Source organism: Pararge aegeria, chromosome 12 (assembly GCF_905163445.1).
Source record: "Pararge aegeria chromosome 12, ilParAegt1.1, whole genome shotgun sequence".
NCBI classification, from domain to species: Eukaryota; Metazoa; Arthropoda; class Insecta; order Lepidoptera; family Nymphalidae; genus Pararge; species Pararge aegeria.
The window spans coordinates 4884740-4906125 of NC_053191.1; the positions used below are offsets into that span (position 1 = coordinate 4884740).

The 21386-nt window shown below is 36.2% G+C and overlaps 1 protein-coding gene across 3 annotated transcripts; it reads right to left on the minus strand.

Annotated features, from left to right (window-relative positions):
- Positions 1–1768: 1768 nt before the first annotated feature.
- On the minus strand, positions 1769–20972 carry LOC120628015 (leucine-zipper-like transcriptional regulator 1 homolog). 3 transcript variants are annotated; one of them, XM_039896197.1, is made up of 16 exons: positions 20787–20972; positions 20379–20562; positions 19633–19804; positions 18028–18164; positions 16877–16991; positions 15686–15849; positions 13770–13940; positions 11796–11937; positions 10701–10864; positions 9543–9718; positions 8758–8953; positions 8187–8338; positions 7657–7829; positions 6507–6633; positions 5670–5827; positions 1769–3856 (listed from the first exon to the last, which is right to left on the minus strand). In XM_039896197.1, the coding sequence occupies exons 2-16, from the start codon at positions 20519–20521 to the stop codon at positions 3671–3673; spliced, it is 2376 nt and encodes a 791-aa protein (XP_039752131.1). In that variant the 5' UTR covers positions 20522–20562; positions 20787–20972; the 3' UTR covers positions 1769–3670. The 3 variants fall into 3 exon arrangements, with proteins under 3 accessions (XP_039752131.1, XP_039752130.1, XP_039752128.1); XM_039896196.1 differs by having other exon boundaries at positions 20768–20972; XM_039896194.1 differs by having other exon boundaries at positions 20669–20972.
- Between the last annotated feature and the right edge of the window lie 414 nt (positions 20973–21386).

Sequence of the window (21386 nt, forward strand, 5' to 3'; positions counted from 1 at the left end):
TTACGCCTGTAATTAATACAAATATATAAAAAACTAAAAATCTGAATGAGTAGCAGTAAAATTTAACCATTATAATTAAAATGACCTATATTATTTTATAAATTTATATCTATTTTAGTGCTTACAAACTATGTTACGCCCTACTTGGAATAAATCAATTTTGATTTTTTTTAATTGCTTTTCTTTTGACATTCTTTTCTTTCTTTGCGCCCTGCATTGGGTCATGACGAGTATTTCATCGCTACAAATCGTTACTGAAATGCCTAGTAACGATTAATATTCAAAAATAAGTATAAGCGCTGGTATACATCCATAGATTTTGAAAACAAATAAAGAATAAAATTCTTTACGTAGTGGGTGTCTAATCGTCTCGTCTTGTGAGTGCAACCAACGAGCTTATTAAACCAGGCGTTAAATCGTCTAGTATGTAATGCGCTTAAATATTTTTTTAAGAGGCTAAGTAATCAAACATCGATGATCTATTTTAGGTGTTTGTCTGTGGTCACATTTGATTTTTGACGGCTAGCTGCGACGTTCGTTCTCATTTGTTGAGTTCGAGTACCTGCGAAATTATTTCAAAATGTCTCTGTGGGCGACGTTAAACCGTAATGTTTTTAAAAGAACATCCACCTTTGCATTAGCTGTAGCAGGTGGAACATTCTTCTTCGAGAGAACCTTCGAATTGATTTCAGTTTCGATATTTGAGAACATAAACAAGGGTGTAAGTATTTTGTTATGTAATTTTGTATTTTCTGCTACCTTGCCTTAAATGTATGGGTTTGGTTTTAAATTACAAGAAATTAATCTATGATCGCATTGGGTTCCCAAAATTTATAAAGAAAATCGATCATTAATTGCACATTGCGGGATCGTATTAGTCCTTGCATGGGTCCTCAAACGTTTCAGTAAAAACACCACACTGCATTGAGTTTGAGCAAAATTAAAATAACCCCAAAAGCATCCATTACATCATTAGCTTATGATCACTATGTGATAATTACCAGTACGGGCCACTTGAAGTGCTCTTTTAAGGTGGCGGGGACTGCCATTTTCCTAATTTCATTGGTGACTACATTATGAAGTGCAAGGCAACCAGAGTCATTTACAGCAACAAATCTATACTCTTGCTGTCTTTCCTATATTACAAATGCATAAGAATGATTAGTACAGTACAGTAGTTCTTTTGGGGACTGTGTTGTGATCTAGTTAATCTATCCCCAAGTTGCAAATTTTTTTCTTTATTCTATTTAACTAAGTTAACTTCTGGTTTAAAATACTGAATACTGGTATTCTGGGAACCAATACGGGAAGTTTTCTCCCCTGATGGCCAAAACCCATCATTCAGCTTTTCAACTAAACCATTTAAACATAATACAGGATAGGCTGGTCAGATATGGCTACAGTCCTATATATACAGGAACTCTTAACTATATGTATAGACCTATAATAGTTTCATTTATTTTTTTCCTTGCTTTGCACACAATACTGTAATACTAATACAATATATTAATAGTTGGTATAAGATACCATTTCCTGTTGTAATTCAATCCTAAATGTTCTAATCCCAAGTTTCATAGTCAGCATTTTTTATTTGGTTCACAAGGAAGCAAAATCAGAGTTCTAAGTTTTTGAGAACATAGAAACTTGCCATTATAAATAGCCTATAAATAAAGTATGTCTACTTTAAACAAACATGTGTTTTTATACTTTACTGTAATTCTGGTTTTGTATTTCAGAAACTATGGAAAGACATCAAAGACAAGTATGAATGAAAAGGAATAAATCATCAACATTATAATGAAATAATTTATTAGCTTATTTAATAAAAATTGTTAACATGATTAAATTATCTTAACAAGAAATATTATCATTTTTCCTACTTATTAACATAGATTTCTATTCTTATCTTTATTTATTAAAATGCAGACTAGATAAATTATTTTAAATTCATAGTAAGGTAGTTATATAATATGTAATTTTTTGTCAGAGTAGAACAATTTTAATGCTACAGCAAATAAAAAAAAACTGTTTGTCAAAACAGCAATAGATTTGAGTCTTCTGCCGGTTTTGACAGTTTGTATAAAAAATCATTTTAAGCAAATATCTTCATTCCAAGGAATTAGTTGTTACAACCAAACTTTTATGAAAATCTAGGAAAATATTTCAACATGATTTGCTAACAACTTTTGCATTCCTATATTACAATATTTGATTAGGATATAGTTGGGTTAGCTATTGATACAGATAAGTTTCATTTTTTCTGAAGTCCATGTCTTTTTTTATTTAATTTTTTCTTGCCCTAAAACCCTTATTTGTATTAACGAAAAAAATTCGAGGCTGTTTCAAGTAATGCCATACACGCCAGAATAACATGTACACACATGTAACACCAATCCTTTGGCTAAAAATGGATAAACAAATGCAAAATGGAAGAATGTAGGTGTCCCCATTTGATTGACAATTGATCTTTTGTCAAATCCATAGAAAGAGGCTGAGAGTATCCATAGGCTGAGGTTGAAAGCCTTCAAGGTTATTTTATTTGAAACACCTAGAAACAATTACTGTCAAACTCACAAGAAATTAAAATTAGCTGTAACATAATAGTTCCAAATCTGTTACACAAATCAACTTAACAAAACTTGACATTTCTAGAAGTTGTGCTCTCCTTTTCACACTGCACCTTAAAGAAAAGGATAGCACTCTTTTTGCATTCGTCGATTGGGCGTTCTTAAGCAGAAAGGACACAAACACACTCAAAATCACTTGACCTCTATATAATACCAATAAGTCTCAGATGTTGTGTTTAGTTCTTTCTGGTAAACTTCGTCAAATTTATTTTAGATTATAGCCCGAAATTACAAAAAAAATGTAATCCAAAATCATCTAATCACATTGAATTTAGTAGTTGTATCCTTTCCCTACTCATACCTGTAGATAAGGAGTGCTATCCTTACAGGTATGAGTAGTAATTTACTCAATCTGCGATTTGAACATTTTGGATTAGATTGACTCTTTACTTTAGGTGTAAGAGATTTATGTACACATGTACACCATTGTATACAGAATATTTTTTTTTCAGTGTGGATATTTTAATATGTTTTTGTAATGTATATATATACATGAACCAAATTTATGAACATGTATTTTTAAGTTTTTAATTAACAATACAGAAATTAACGGTTCCAAAAGATTAGTCCCGGGAAAATATAATTATGGGCACCCTACAATAGCTCTCAGCTGTTAACTTGTGATCAACGTTCTCGCACTCGGTCCCATATGATCGCAGCGATAATTCCATACAATAAAACATAATAATAACTTAAACACATAAAATTGAATAACCCATTACTTACCTACGCATGCCACACATTACGAAGTATTTTTTTTTTAATCCACTAGTTAGCCGATGACTGCAATCTCACCTAGTGGTAAGTGTTGATGCAGCCTAAGATAGTAGTGGGCTATTATTTATTTAGGTAGATATCTATTACGAGTAGCCATGATTTGCTTATTTTATGCTCGGACATGGTAAAAAAAATTATACGAAAAATTGAGTGGAAATATTTTCTACTACCGATACCGAATCCACCAAATTAAAATCCGCAGTGGTTTCAAAATTATCCTGTAGATCATCAATATATAGTTTAATTTATTAACTTCTTGGTTTCTTTTACTTTCCGCACCGATGGCGTATATAATCGGGATCGTCGGTGATGGTATCCGCGGAAGAAGAGGAGGGGAGAGAGCGCGGTGGCGGGGGGAGAGACGTGTCGAACCGAGGATCATCCGCGAGAGCACATATCATATCTACTAAGAGTGGCTGAGCCAGGTTCTTGATTGCGTCTTGCCGGGCCACCTGAAAAACAAGCGTTTAATATCCTTTCATCAACATCACAAAGGCTAGCAAATCTGGGACTCAGCACCCTCAAAAGTAGGCGAGAAAGAGACGATCTCATTGAAACTTATAAAATACTAGCTGTCCCGGCGAACTTCGTACCGCGGATCATTTTTTTCTTTTTATGTGTTATATTTTAATACTTATTATCCTATTCCGGTCTAAGAAGAATCCAAAAAAATCAAATATCATAAAAATTGGTCCAGCCGTTCTTTAGTTTTAAATTGTGTAATTAACACAACTTTCTTTTATATATATAAATAAATAAATATAAATATACTACGACAATACACACATCGCCATCTAGCCCCAAAGTAAGCGTAGCTTGTGTTATGGGTACCAAGATGACTGATGAATATTTTTATGAATTATATATACATAAATACTTAGAAAATACATATAAACACCCAGACACTGAAAAACACTTAATGCTCATCACACAAACATTTTCCAGTTGTGGGAATCGAACCCACGGCCTTGGACTCAGAAAGCAGGGTCGCTGCCAACTGCGCCAGTCGGCCGTCTAGATATCAGTATATATAGATAGATTAAATAAGTGTTACAGCATTCCAAATTCTGAGGAAATATTTTCAAAAAAGAGTTACCCCAGATTAAGGGGCTATGGTATCAAACTTGGATTTCAGCAGGCATCGTCTAATCCTTCCAAGCACTTTATCAGCAATAGAGTTATACAAATTTGGAATGCCTTGCCTGAAGATGTAGTGACTGCGGTATCACTGAATCAGTTTAAGACTAGACTGGACAAACATCAAAAAGACAAAGAGCACAAGAAATGATATAGACGCATCAGCGAAAGCTGTTTGGTCTATTATATATAATAATAATACACAGTAGTCCACCGCGGTGGCCCAGTGCGGATTGGTGGACTTCACACACACTTTGAGAACATTATGTAGACCTCTCAGGCATGCAGGTTTCCTCACGATGTTTTCCTTCACCGTTGAAGCAAGTGATATTTTAATTGCTTGAAACGATCACAACTTTGAAAAGTTAGGATTCGAACGCGCCCGCACGGAAAGTGAAGTCGAAGTGTATCAGTGCTGAGGTATTCTGTCTTTTTTTAATATAAAAAGCGGGAGGTCTAAAGAGCAAGCGGGTGACTTGGGTGCAGTCCCATCGTACCCGTTATTGAGGACAATGTAATTTGATTAAAATGATTAGAAAATGATGCCAATGTCCCCAAATATGTAAATATACTATAAGTATTTCCCTTTTTTTCCTCACTTTACCACCATTACTTAGGGCAGAATTTTCATAGAAAAATTATAGTATCCGGAACGATGGGATTATATTCAAATACCATTGCGTTAGCAGGGACGATTTGAGTATATCGTCAGCTGTACCTGTAATCTAAGATTTTCGACTATCGTTACTCTGTAACGCCAGAATAAAATGGAATTTATCAACATTGTTTGTAAGCTCAAATTTGACTACGCTTTTACAGTAAGCGCTCCTTTAAAATACAAATCAGGATTGTTGATCTAAAAGGAATTAATATTCGATCTATTTTGCTTTAACATTACAATGTTTCGACACTCGACAACGGATACAGGATTGCGAGCGTGCAAATAAAAGAGGTGTTTTACAATAATCAATATCAGCTAAATAATATTTCTTACAGAGAAAAAAGTAATTTTATCACCAAGACAATATAATGTAGGTAAACTTTGCGCTTTACAGCATTATTTGGATGCATAGTTTAGGAGATAGTGTTTTTTGCGCGTACAGTAGAAGACTAGAAGTAAACACATACCAATTCAAAGTGATGTACGATCATCTTCAGAGCGTATTCCTTTATGTCTGCGGCACGCATGCGGTCGGCCGCCTGCAGAATCGCTAGAACGTTCTCTGGTGAAACGTTACTCTGCAGATTATGCTTGCAGAACACCTGGAGGCGGTTGTTGGTGAAACCTGAATTTTAGATGTTGTATTTTTATTTTTATAGTATTAATTGACGGGCCAAGCAGATTCCCCGCTTTATGGTACATAAACGGAGCAATACTTCGCAGGGTATGCAACAAACACATCCTACAAAGAGGCATTCTGTGTCTATTGACCTGAGTTGTATGTTTTTCTGATCGGAACACATCAATGCTGCTTGGCAACAAAGACGTACTTCCCAAAACGAACTCTGTCACGAAAGCTCTACTATTTTTTTGCAGGTGTGCCTATATGCAGCGACGTGCATAGAGGGTATGCAGATGATATAAAATAAAGAAAATCTCCAGAACAAGTTACAAATCCGTACGGGTAGGTTACATTTATAGGTTCATTATAACTCTTACAATGCCTATTTTTAGGCGTGCATACAGGGTATGTACAGGACATACCCTCTATGCACGCCACTACCTATATGATGACGGAAAACTTTTTTTTTTAAATTTAATTCAATTTTAATGATGTGGTCAAAGATGGTAACGGGCTAAACTTGGTAAGGTGGTAACTAGCTGCGTTCCCGTAGTAACATAAGCTTACTAAGGGAAGCTATACTGCGCCTTGATTTTTCTGACGCATAGTCCTAAAGTAATAAAATTATGACTTGGAGTCACAAAGTAAAGTAAAGGAAAGTCAGACTATGACAGCTGCTTACCGTAATAAATAGGTGCTTGAAAAAGGTACAGTGAGTCTTCAGTGGGCATATTGGTGTCGCCGTAGTAAATGTACCGCAGAAGGGAGTCGAAAGCCTCCTCTGACGGCACCGTATTGCAGATATGAATCTAGGTACAAAATATAGCGTTCTAAAAATGTGTAAGGAACAATCTATTCCTCGGAATCCGGAAATCCGATTTTGCGTATTCTTATTCCGATTTATGCGATACCATAACAATCCATATCCATAACTTTGTAATTCGTCAAACCAATCATTTATTTATTTTAGTTGAAGCCTATAAACCGATGCCCGTTCACTTCTGCATACAGGTCTAAATTCTCTAATTCAATATTTAAAAAATCCATATTCAAAGGCTCGTGCCACTTACGTACAGCGGCTCTGTACAACTGGTTTGATTTCACCTGTCCACATTTTTTATATGTAGATGTCCAAATTTGTTGTATAAGTCAATTATGTCACCGAACTAGTCTTTCATCTTTGCTCCTAGTTTCTCCTCCTGCATTAACGGGGGTCTACTAACCTGCATTTACAAATTTGGGGTTGCCATTTCAACACCTTGGGACCCCACGCGACAAAGGGTTCCCCAAGCTATGTAGCAATTAGCATTTGGCGATACGTTAAGCTATGTCGGGTATTCCAAATTTTGATTTACATGACGATGGCCTATACAAGTCATCGTCATCATTTTAAACTATTAACTATTGTAAGTTAATGCATAAGTTTAAAGAATGTGTTAAAGCACATTTATTACAGCGAGGTTATTACACAATTGATGAATTTCTTAATGACAAGGTTGCTTGAAGCACCCGGCTCCGCTTTCATCTCTCACAAGATAGAAAAATGAATTTTAAAATGTAAAATGTAAATTGTTGATATTGAAAAATGGCAACCGCTGAGTTTCTCGCCGGATTCTTCTCGGTAGAATCTGCCTTCCGAACCGGTGGTAGAGTCACTACACACAGCAGACTTACAATGAGAAGGGTTTAGGTCGTAGTCCACCACGCTGGCAATGCGGATTGGTAGACTTCACACGCCCTTGAAATCGTTATGGAGAACTCTCAGGCATGATCACGAAAGCTTTAATTAAAGAAGAATTTAATTATAGAATTATACAACTCTTAATACAAACATTAACAACGTTATCCTTCGGGGAGAATGACCGGAACATGGCCTCGAAGTATGCAGCCCTCGCGGCCAGTATTGACCGATGCGCCGGTCTCGTTGCACCGGCCACCCGCAACGTAACATCGGCCAAATCCGCGCCCCCCACGAACACGCACATATCTTGTTCTAGCGTTGTTCCTGGTAAAGAAGCAGAAACATTTTGATAACTCAAACACTTCGGCCATTTCACATATGCGAGGGTTCGCCTATAATCACTACGCTTGGCAGAGTGTTGGTGATCGCAACAGATGTTAGAACAGAAGAAACTGCTGCCCGATATCCGTTATATTCCCACAGTAACCTCGATCACACCCGCGGGAAAAGTATATTCTAACTAAGGACAACTATATTCCGATCTACAGTCACCAAGCTGTTCACCAAAGTCGGCACTAGACAATTGATTGAGACACTTTTCCGAGATTTCATTCGGGTTAACGTAAAATTTAAAATGGATTTTGAGATTAAAAATTTTATGCCGTCGCCGACTCTACTCACCGAGAACCTCTTCTTCCTGATCATGATTTGGTGGCAGCTTGTGATGCGGCTGGTGTCGGCGACGAATGACTTCCACCATCAGTTTCTGTTCCATCTGCTCAAATTCTGGCGACATTACGATCGCCGTGAAGTTGTAGTCTTTTACCACGAATCTAAATAGAAAAGGAGCGTTTGATGCCGGTTGGTTTCCTAAGAAGTTAACTTCACAACTCGAAATTTATTCGACTTTCAATTTTTGCGGTGCCCTAGACAACTAGACAACAGACTGGCAACTTTATGCCATCAAATACATTACACTTTATATCTTCTTTATTTTTTTGGATATAACTGAACGGACATTCTATCATTTCACGGTATCTTAGGTCTTCCTAGGCATCGGCACGCTCCAGTTTTCCGTCCATCGACTTTTAAGGGGTTTTTTGAACCATCAGATGAACGGCAAATGACCTGCCAGCAGGACTTGTAGCAGTTTAATAGTTTTGACTAACATTTGGCTTTTTTACAAGATCGTATCGAAAGTGCCAAAAACCCAAACCTGGGGAGGTTTGGGTTTACCGTTCTATAGTCTCACCGTAAGCAATACTCCTTGATGCAGCTCAAATTGGCGTGATGTGCCGCGTGCAAAGCTTGAAGAACATTGCTGTAGCAGAGGTTAGCGCGTAAATAGCGAGCGCAGAGGCCGCGCAATCTTGGAATGTTCAGACGCAGAGCGAGCCGTAGTACTTCCATTACCAACAGGATTGTAGCTGGTGAGGCTGGGTCCTCATCTAATAAAACATTCTTTAGCTTAGCGTTCTTGAGGACTTCGGCACAATTTAGAAAAAGTATATTTTTTTGACAACAAGATTAGATCGGTGATACAGACTTTGCAATACCATTAAGAAAGCTGGAACTAGGCTAATTTTATGCTTTTATTGTGCACTGCAAAAAAAAAAAGTTCCAGAAAAATTCATAAAATAGAGAGTAGATAACATTTGATGGCCTTGTCACACATATAAGTTAAAACTTTCTAAGCAATCTACAAAGCTCAAATAGCTATAATCCGCGACAACCAGATAAATAAGCATGATGTAACTTATAACCACACCAAACAGATCTTCCATAAAGTCAGATATTCTCCTATTCCACGTTCCAGTGATTTAGCAGGTGGGCATGTTATTATATCCCTTGTCAGGGCATATAATAGGGGGATATAATTTTATCTCCCGCTCGTGCTAGCCCTGCTGGGTTGGTAAGTTAACATGACCCTTTCACCCTTTATAGATAACTCAAAGAATATTGGTGGCATGCAAATGCGGCAAGCACCCGAATTTGTAAAAGAAGAGTTGTTTGTAGAAAGTGTCGATAGACGTTTACCTTTTTCAGTAGGATCGATTCTATCCGTATATATGTAGTTGAGGACCATCCGGAACGCCTCGGGTGTGGCCTCCGGTAGCTTCACGGTCAACTGCGGAGGAGATTTGTATGAGCATTCTGCAGTTGGTTCCTCTTCTCCAGCTTCTATGCGTTTGACTAAGTCTTCATGCGCCTCTCTAATCAAAGAAAATTGCATACATAATTCAATAGACATTTAAATTTATTTATTAACTCATTTAATATACATCACAGGTCTTAATTTAAAGGTGTAAGCATAAACTCAAAAGAATTTTTCCATATTAACATTTACAATTAATGCTACAAAATCGTTACTTTCATAATAACTCTAATTTTACTCTGTGTAAAAATCGGAAGGGAACAAGTAAATATTCGATAGAAGCAGGCGTTACTTTGCGGAAATCCATGATATATTATGAAAATTAAGCTTAATTTGCTATAGTCCGCGAAAAGCAGGAGAATCTGTAATAATTTATTTATTTATTTATTTAGCAACGCACCCCGTGAACACTTTACAGTTGCCCAACTCGTCTCCCCGGGGCTATTAAAAGAATGTATGAACGAGTAATAATTACATCAAATATGTCCGGTGTAATTTATAATTTCTTCAATCCTTATACTCCACACCAAACAGATCTTCGGCAATGTACCCTCTACGCACGTTTTGCTCCGAAACCGGAGCATCCTCAGGAGATGTATATTATAAGTATTTATGTATATTATTCATAAAAATATTCGTCAGTCATCTTAGTACCCATAACACAAGCTACGCTTACTTTGGGACTAGATGGCGATGTGTGTATTGTCGTAGTATATTTATTTATTTATTTATTTATTTATGTTGACTTTACAATAAATAATTGTTAAGTGACTTAACAATTATTATAAATTATTAATTTATCATCTCCTGAGGATGCTCCGGTTTCGGAGCAAAATAGCCTATAGCGGCTCCCAGCGACTCGCCTGATGTCATCTGTCCACCGCGTTGGGGGCCGACCTACGCTGCGTTTACCGGTGCGGGATCGACATTCCAGCACCTTAAGACCCCAACGTCCACCGGTTCTCCGAGCTATGTGCCCCGCCCATTGCCACTTCAATGTCGGTAACTCTAGTTCTTCTACGAAGACAAACATTACTTACTTAATCTTAGCTCTCAGGTACTGTGAGCGTGCAGCCAACATCGCCTGGTGTGCGTATACCGCGGTCTGGTCAACTCCTACGAGGAGAGTGATGTCGCAGAATTGCTGCGACTTAAGGATGCGACCGAAATCGTCGTGTAGAGTGCACCGAGGATAGTTTGATAACTGAAAAATAAATCTTTTCTGTATAAGGGGCAATGTCTTTGTGATTCTTTTTGCTGTGTTTAAATGTCATTATTGATATTTTTTTTTTTGTAAATGTCATGGTCACTTGTTATCGATATTCATATAAGTGAATGTGTAAAATATTGTACAAGTTTATTACTGTTTATGTACTATGTACATATACATATGTATATATGTATATTGTTAGTGTCCTTAAGAAATAAATAAATAAAATGGTTTCTTGGTTCGTGGTCGGAGAACCTTCAGTTGCAACGAAATTCTGTACTCTACTCTATATCTTATCATTGGATAAGTCGTTTCGACTCGCCCGAAGAGGACATAACGCTTTTACCTTACATGACGATTTCTATCAGTTAACTCATATAAGTGATTTTGGCTGTAAAAATTAAAAGCAATTAAGATTTTGGTACGTACCAGTGTGCGTGCACAAGATTTTTAACTGGAGTAGGCAAAAAGTAGGAAGATGGCATCAAATAGGCAAATCCTCCGCCTATACAAGCTTTGTAAATATTTTAGGGTATGCAGTGCACAAAAGTGCATGTTTGAAGTGCACACCACTGGAACGTACATAGATTGAATTGTTTAAGACTTTCTAGGGTCGCTGAAATCCAAAAATGTACGTACTTTGTCATTCAATACTTGGACCACCCACTTTCCACTTTTCTATCGGCTTCGCACGCTCAGGTTGCCTTTAAAAGATCACTTTTAGTGTTTGCCTATTACAGTTTTCCTTGTATTTTTCCTATTGTGGTGTGTTGTATACTATTCTATTCCATTTCTGACATAAAAGCCCAAGTTTCCTTGTTTTATGCAGTAACATAAGATTTTAAATATACGTGAGTGATTCGCCGTTGTGCGTTAAAACGATCCTCCGTCGGTCAGATCCTTGAGAGTAAGACTTTAATAATACCTGGAAGCGATACAGATCTCCGCTTCGCACGTTGTTGTCAACGGTTCCGCCGAAGATGTACATTGCATCGCCAACGACCGCGCCCGCGTGAAACAGGCGACCCGATGGGATCTGCGAGTCCGATGCTGGCTGAACCACTGACCTATATAGGGAGGGAGTTTCAGCTCTCGTTACAGCATCAGAAATAAACCTATTTATTTTCCGGTATGTTCCGGTACGACGCCGTGTAGAAGCCACAAAAATAGGGGTATACCTTTAATGATAAAAGAAATGGTGGTACTCCTTTTTAAACTCATTAATTATATTGTATTTTTTTCTATTTAAGTTGTCACAACAATATTTATTTATTACCTACTTTTTGATTTTTACATTAACGTAACTTATCAAAGAAATGCCTATAAAAAAATCCAGACCACCTATAATGGTTCTATAAGCTTTTCGTTCATCAAATACCATGAACCATCAGGCGTTATTGCAGCCAAGGAGTAGTCTGTATTTAAAAAAAAGGAAAGCAATATTGAGAAGACAATGATCTCATTGACAAAGTAAATAAATAAATAATTAATATACTACGACAATACATACATAGCCATCTAGCCCCAAAGGAAGCGTAGCTTGTGTTATGGGTACTGGGATAGCTGATGAATATTTGTATGGATATAATACACATAAATACTTATAATATATTTATATAGATATTTATGTTATATATTTTATTTGTATTTATATATAATATATTTATATATATATTATAGTTATATTTATATATATATATATATATATATTTTATTTATATTTATATATTTGTATAATTTTTAAATCTTATTTATTGCACCACCTACCTCTTTTCTACGTTTTTTCCTTTTACGCCATTGGTTGCCTGGAAGAAATCGCTATGTAGCGATAAGGCCACCAAATTGTACTCTCTTGATTGTATTTATATCTTTGTAACTACTTTTTGTTTCTTTGGTGTACAATAAAAGTGTATTCATTCATCACTCATTCATTCAATATACATATAAACACCCAGACACTGAAAAACATTCATGCTCATCACACAAACATTTTAGAGTTGTGGGAATCGAGCCCACAGCCTTGGTCTCAGAAAGCAAGGTAATATAAAGTAGTATGAAAGAGCCCTCGAGGTAGTCATGTCACAATAAACCGAGTACATACATCGCATCTACCGCAATGAGAAGGGGTCAAGGCCGTAGTCCACCACGCTGGCCCAGTGCGGATTGGTGGACTCCACACACCTTTGAGAAAATTATGTAGATCTCTCAGGCACGCAGGTTTCCTAACAATGTTTTCCTTCAAGTGATATTTTAATTACTTAAAACGCACATAACTTAGAAGATTTAGATGTGCGTGCTGGGATTCGAACCCGTTTCCCCGAAAGTGAAGTCGAGCTCCTACCACCGTTTCTTTTGGGCTATCACCGCTTCATTTCCGCATCCCTCAGTACAGTAAGTAATACGACCTACGTAGTTTTCAGCTGTTTCACGTTACAGCATCAGAAATAAATCTATTTATTTTCTGGTACGATGCCGGTACGATGCCGTGTAGAAACCACTAAAATAGGGGTATACATTAAATATAATTGTCATTCCTCCAACAGGTTATCCCGATACCATCTTAAGCTGAATAAATTACCATCAGGTGAGATAGCATACGACTTGCAATATATATATGCAGTGGCGTGCATAGAGTGTATGCATAGGGTAAGCAGATCACTACGAGTTATAAAAAAAATAAGGATATGCTTTATAAGAGTTATAGTCCTATTTCCTTTGTACACTTCATGTATCTTATGTTCACAATCACAATTTATGGTACATAAATAATAAATAAAAAATAAATATAGAAAACCCTTATGTATTTATAACTCGTACTGGACATTTTCTTCATTTATATTATATGCTATGCACGCCACTGATACACGGGCTAACTTGTAGTGAAATAAAAAATACACACCACATTTGCGTGTCAAGGTCGTAGCAATGGAGGTCTGAAGGCAGGGTGCTATCCGCGGCGCCGCCAAACACGTATAGATGCCGCGCGTGGTGTAACATCACGTGACCGTATCGCCGCGCCGGTGCGGGTCCCGCGCTCCGCAGTAAGTGCTCGGTGCATACGCGACTCCAACTGAATGGAAACATGGCGTCAATGAGTATAGCGAATATGTTACGCGAGTTATCTCAACTATGTTTTCTTGATGGAATCACACCCCAGCATGGATAGTATGGGCAGGGGACAGTTATATCCCCGGGGAAAGGATAAAAATGTATTATTATTATTTAACTCTTTATTTGTACACCACTATGAAGTTAGGAAAATCGTGGAACTTGGAACTCCCTACAAAAGACCTATGTCCAGCAGTGGACGTCTATCGGTTGATGTGATGATGATGAAGTTAGGAAAATAAAATAACAATAGAAATACAAAGACTGGTATAGAATACAAAAGGCGGCCTTATCGCTTAGTAGCGATCTCTGCCTGGCAACCTTTGGATTAGGACAACATGAGCGAGAGCGGACAGGTGGTGTAAAATAAATGTATCTTCTAGCTATGTCAACTCTTAGAGCACTGGCGCACGGATGGAAATAATATCCAAATAATATACGTGTAATAATAAACGGGGTACTCTTCACCAATTCCATGTTCCCGTGTTTTAGCAGGTCGACACGGTAATTATATCCCTTGTGACGGGATATAATCGGGGGATATAATTTTTGTCTCCTGCCTGAGCGTAGCCCTGCAGGTGTTTTTAAACATTAATTGGCGAACGAAAGGTAAACTCTTTAATATTTTCGAAAAAAAAGAGCTCTTAATAAAATTCAAAATTCATTTATTTCATAAGCACTTTTGAAAAGTCAAGTATATCTGTCTGTAGTGACTCTACCACCGGTTCGGAAAGCAGATTCTACCAAGAGCCGGCGAGAAACTCAGTAGTTGCTAATTTTCAACATCAACAATAATAGTAATAAATTTTATATCATTAACAATAATTACATTCAAATCATAATTATGGTCTCGCTCTTCTTTAACAAAATGTTTACATAAATTTAGCTAAATTCTCTAATCCAACCATATTATTATTTAGAAATTAATTATTATAATATATCTTAACTTCACCGAAACCTACACCAGATTCATGGTGCCGTAAAAAATAAGAAGACCAGAATTCACAGAAACGCTGTTATTTCCTTTTTTAAATTTAGCAAACAGTGCAACTACTTTTTAAATTAGGTTTAAAGAGATTTATTCTTAAATGAAACAGTTTCACTTAATGAGAAATTAAAATTAACATAAAGAAGTGGTAATATATTATCTAGTTAGTAATACAAAACTAGCAGCTTAATCTAATAACAGCTCTTAGTAGTAAAATAAAATAAAAAATTTAAACAATTAATTTTTAGCTCATTTTTAAATGATTTAAAAGATTTCGCGCATAAAGTCTCTTTGGGTAGACTATTGTATACCTATATAGTTTTACTGCCATACTTAGTTCTAGTCTTGGGTAATCTTAATTTATACCTATTTCGCGTATTTATATCAATTGAAATTCACAATTATAATTCGCGTGTTGACCTCAATCGTAGTGTTTTTCAAAGATTAGTTGATATTGTTTCTCATTAGTCACAACAAGAACGGTAACTTTAAGAGGTCATAGTAAAGCCACATATAAAGCTAATCGTCAGTAGCCTTTTGAGAATATGACTACGATGATTCCGGATTAGAATTTAGTATGCGACTTAGTGTTCTGTTACGATACCGCGTAGAAAAGATTAGGTGTGTGTTTAATATACTACCACTAAAAAAAAATGCCAGCCAACAATTTTTAAACTCGAACATAATACAATTTTTCATTCATTAATTCATTCACTCACGTGTTTGTCTCGAAGTCGAACTGGAATAGCGCGTTAGTGATTTTAGCGCCGCTCTGTCCGCTGAACACAAACATCTTGCCGCGAGCAACCGCCACGGGGAAGTTACAACAAGTGGGGGGGCATTCGCCTTTCTGCTCCACGTGCTCCCATTGGTGATTCTCCCCCTAAGGAAATCAAGACAAATTCATAAAAGATGACAGATTCAAAATTCCTATGATATTATACAAAGCGTAACGGAATTAAGAAATACTGTTGAACGGTGCATTAGTATATTTCATAAGGAATCACCCTGTAAAATACTAGATCAAAAGAAGTATATGTATTTTTCCATACAAACTAATTCAAAAAAATCTCATTGTTTACTTATGACAACCTCATTGCAGATAAAAGAACGGCAGGTGCATAGTACGTACGCTACGCGACGGGTACGTAATAAAGTGACAGGAGTCACTTGAGAAGAAGAAGAAGAAACACTTTATTGCACGTATAACATACAGGAAAAAAAACAGTAAGGAGTATACAGTACACAATGTAGACATGCAAAGGCGGCTTTATTGGTGCAAGCAATCTCTTACAGGCAACCTTTGTAGATAGGACTTACAGCAAGAGAACTTGAGTTGAGTTTACTTTTGCATGTGTCGTAAGGGCTTTATCTGATTTCGTTCAGTAAAAACTATAAATAAATAAATATACTACGACAATACACACATTGCCATGTAGTCCCAAAGTAAGCGTAGGTTGTGTTATGGGTACTTGTGTTATGAATATTTTTTATGAATAATATACATAAATACTTATAATATGTAGATAAACACCCAGACACTGAAAAACATTCATGTTCATCACACAAATATTGTATTGTCGCTGCCCACTGCGCCAATCGGCAGTCAACAACTATGACAATGGTTTACTTAAAAAATTTAAGCGTTTCGGTTTTACAGATAAGTCTCAGAGAACGTGGAAAGAAACGAATCCCGTGGTTTTTTTTTTAGAAAAATCGCGAATGAAATAGCGCGCCACTCTAGTTGCTACAACATATTTAAAACTTTCTCTGCTAGTGTACTATTTGTGAAATCAAAGAAATTATTCGGATTACTCGGCTTCATGCTTGGTCGCCTACGTCTTGCTTCTAGTCAGATACCATCCGATTTGTCAGGTTGAGCTAAGAAAATTTAACTTTGAAGTACCTACCACTAGATTTATAGTCCACATGTCATTCAACCTGGCATTTCCATCGTATCCAGCGAAGATCCACAGCTTATCGTCATAAACTGCGGCACCGTGCGCCGATCGAGGTACTGGCTCCCTAATAAAAATGGGAAATTTATGTATATTTTCATTTTTTATTAGATCATCCGGTTTATTCAAATAATCCGGATGATCTAATAAAAAATGAAAATATAATAATCATTCCTACCACCGTGCCACCAAAAAGAACGCTTTGTATTAAAAGTTGAAAGAATTGTTCGGCTGTTGTTCCTTTCCTGTTCAAATCGATCCAAAATCTTTCTAGTTTTAATGACACGCGTATAACGCTTAAATAATTGAGATGTCTCTCAATAAGTTCAAAGTTTATATAAAACTTAAGCTTACAGAAAAATCCTATTATAATATTAAGGATTACTTAAACGATAAAAAAGCTTGGGTGTGAATTGCTCTAGCTTCATAGCTTCAAATAAAATTACTGTGAGATGGTGATAACAAAAAAAAAATACCCGGCTAAGTTTGTTGTGGGCTCTTCTTAGACCAGCGCGCGTTTGGAACTTTCGTAGCTTTAGGTTTAAGTTGACGAACGAAGTCATCACCATCCCCTTACAACTATGTAAACATGTATGTATGAACGCTTCATAAGTGCCTGTGATAGGCCTACATGATAGAAATTTTGAATTTGAATTCATTATTACAAGTTGCTGAAGTACAGGGACTTGATATAGCTTGATATATATATAGTGTGGTGGTATTGGGCACATCTTAGTATTTAGAGAGGCCTTTAGTTCAGCACAGACTGGACTAAAGGACTGGACTGTTATAGGCTATTGATGATTAAAATGCCAGTTTTATACGACATATCTTTATGGCCCTAAGATTTGGAATATAATTCTGAATAATTTAAAATAAAATCCTGCTTGAAGCAATGGTATAGTAAGTCATTCAGAAAAGAAAAAGGCAGTTTTAATTTTTCTTTAACTGTAGGATTATTATAATACCAGTGAAGATAATGAATCTATGAACAAAGCCACACACTTTTATATATTTTAAGTTACAGGCATTTAGGCATCACAATCCTTGTTTTAAAATAATATTGAATTGAAAGTAAAATGTAGGGTATATAAAATACATACTGGCCTGTAAATTTCCACTGGACCCATTGAGCTGTTTGGAATTTGTATTCAAAGAGATCATTTTTATTAGTCAAGTTGGAGTTTGCTAATATGTCACCAGTATAGCCACCGAAGACAAACATTGAAGATCTGTGAACCTGCAAAAGTAAAAAAGCAAATAGTTTATTCATATCCTACTTATAATATAATATATATTTGAAATGTATTTGAGCGTTTCTATAGATAGATGGACGGGCGTTCGATACCAATTTGACAAAACTTTGGAATAGAGGTATATTTTACCCTGGATTGATACATAGGCTGCTTTTTATGCGAGAAAAAAGTATGGTTCTCGCAGAATTCATGAAAAACCAATGGTAGTGTGTACACACAATAAATAACATTGACCCCTTAAGATAGTGTGAGTTGGTATGTTAATATCATATGGCATATTCTAGGGCAAAGGTCTCCTCCCACAGTGAGAAGGGGTTTTTTTTTGTTATAAATACTCCCAAGTATTTCGGAGTGTCTGTGTTCCTCTGACGTGGTGATCGGAGCCCCTTATTCATCACATTTTTCTTATTATTAATAACGGTTGTTATTTATTATTGTAATTACAATAAATAATAGGTTTAAGTTATATTTTTTTAAATTATAGATTTATTTTTATTAAATTACTTAATTTTTTATTCACATTAATGATATAAATGGGCCAGCATGGTGGACTATGGCCTTAATGACTTCTCCTTAAATTAAAAAGTAATGAGAAGGGGTTAAGGCCATAGTCCACCATGCTGGCCCAGTGGTGATTGGTGGGCTCCCACACAACTATGAGAGTTCCTCATGCAGGTTTCCTCACGATGATTTTTTGTAAGTAAGAAGTGTGAGGAGGTATCTGCACTAAAATACACATACATAGACTGCCTGTTTAAAACTCCAACACAACTTATATTTAAGATGAAATATCGAAGCACTCACACGCTTCCTCTTTTGGGTATAAAGGGTTCATCATTATTATGATCATCAACAGACGCAGGCTTCATGGGAGAGGGGATTGTTGACCATACACCCTATCAAAATTAAGCTTAATTGGCTATGTTTCACTCCGACACCTACTGACAATGCTTTGGTGTCAGAGCAAAAAGATCTGTTTGGTGTGGAGTATAAAGACCGATACCCCTACATGTAATTTATAATGGAAAAAAAACAAAACCAGTCGCTGTTGATGCAGCAAAATATATACATTAATGATTAAAGAAATTATAAATAACACCATACACATTCCCCCTGTTTTTCGTGGAGTATATATAGTTAAGCTTGATTTTCATAGTATATCATGGAATTCTAATATTATAGACCCATCATAGTCTAACCCAGGACTGATGGCTCATACTGAGCAAACATATTCTATAAAGCATGGGAGTGGACACCACCAATTTCCAAATTCCAGATTGGTATTGTAAATTTTAACTGAAAAAAACCAAGAAATCTAGCTGACATCCATAGTTGACTTGACCATTAGCCCAACAAGACTTTTCAACCAAATATAACATTTTAAATAGTCATAAATTTCTGTAATTAGATAACATAAATACTTCATTATATATTAAAACTACAACTACTCACCACAGCAGAATGGTGGTATCGTGGAGCCGGAGCTGTTCCCATGCATAGAGTTTTAGTCCATGACATTTCTTTTATATCAAATCTGATGAGATCGTTCAGCATTGACTTCCCATTGTCACCGCCAAACACATAGATAGCATCCTTATAAGCAACAGCTGTATGCTTACTCCTCCTGAAAATTTATTCACACATTTACGTTTGTAAACTTCTCTGAACTTAGAAAATTATGTGTAAAAACACTCCTGGAAATTGGAATACATCCAATGCAAAAGAATTCTAGCATCTTATTAAGAGACCTTTTGATTTTTAAAGGAGTATAGGAAACTTCCCTTTCTGTCTCTCAATCTCTCTGATGGTAAATTCACTAGCTATTGGAAATTATTGTCAAATGCAACGAAATATTTAAAAAACCACCCAACTTGGCATCTCAGCCACACTTCTTAATTTAACCCATAGTTATTAAATGGGAAGAGGCTACGCGGACATAGCCCAAGACGGACGGACAGTACCAGTTGGACAGACCAGGTAAGGGAAGCACTAAACTGTTCTGTCTACAGTGCATATCATGCAGCAGAGAATTGGACGTTATGTAGAAACATAGTCAAGCAGGGCAATATCAGTTAGGAACTACAATCCTAGTAATGTGGATGCAACTCAGGAAGAAGATTCCGGAAGTTTTCTAGGCTTCAAGCTAACTGAATTTAGTTCAAGCTTTACAAGTAGTCTCACATAAAGGAACTTCTTACCTTGCTCCAACAAACTCGTAGCACTCTGACATCCGCTTCCACTTGTGGACAGTTTCAAAAGGCCCAAACTCCATCCTCAAGCTTATGTCTAGCTCGTTAGGATTTCGAAGTTGCTCTGTTATCATCTTTGCAATGTTCTGCATTTTTTTATCCAGCGCAATTTTGACTTCGTAAAGTTGACTGACTAAAACGTACAATGTAGAACATAAATATAAGGGCTATGTTTAAAATAAATAATTATATTAACTGTAAACAAGTAAAAATTTCTTGGAGTTACAAAATCAACCAACCAATACGGGCATTGCGAAAATGAGGTGATAAATCTCAAAGTAAAAAAATCGGGACACAAGGAAATGAGACTATTAATCCAGAGCAAAGCAATAGGAAACCTCAAAATAAACTGCGTACAAAGGAAATAGGTCGGCAATTTTTTATATACAGTTCTTTGACTTCGATTCTAAAATTGATTACAGGATTTTATTACAAATTGCACTAGCACTGCAATCTAGCTTAATGGTTAATTCAAACTACAAAATATTCTTATTTAAAATTTTCAATATTTTTATTAGGGCCAAGAATGCCGCAAATACCGACGAAAACACGAAATTTTTTTTTTTTTTTTTTTTTTTTTTATGGCTTGCGTTTGTACCAATTGGGTACGATTTACTTCGCCAATGTCACGTGGTATGGAGGAGACACGCTTTTGAGAATGATCGGTGAAATATGAGGAAGACCAAATATTAATCTTGACGCATTTAAATAAGTAGCAGATTTTTTGCTTCTCCTTTATGAACACGAAATTTGTTTCGTTTAATTTGCTTGACATTGATAGCTGCCAGCTGCGGTTGACACTAGTAATGTCAAATGTGAAAAGATCAAGAATACTTCGCAGACTCGGACGAAGAATTAAGCTTCGTCTTCAAAGTATTAAGTTTGGTCTATTTATTTTGTAAAAAAATAACATAAACATCATTCTTTTGTTACAAATGCTTTGAACGTTCTCTGACG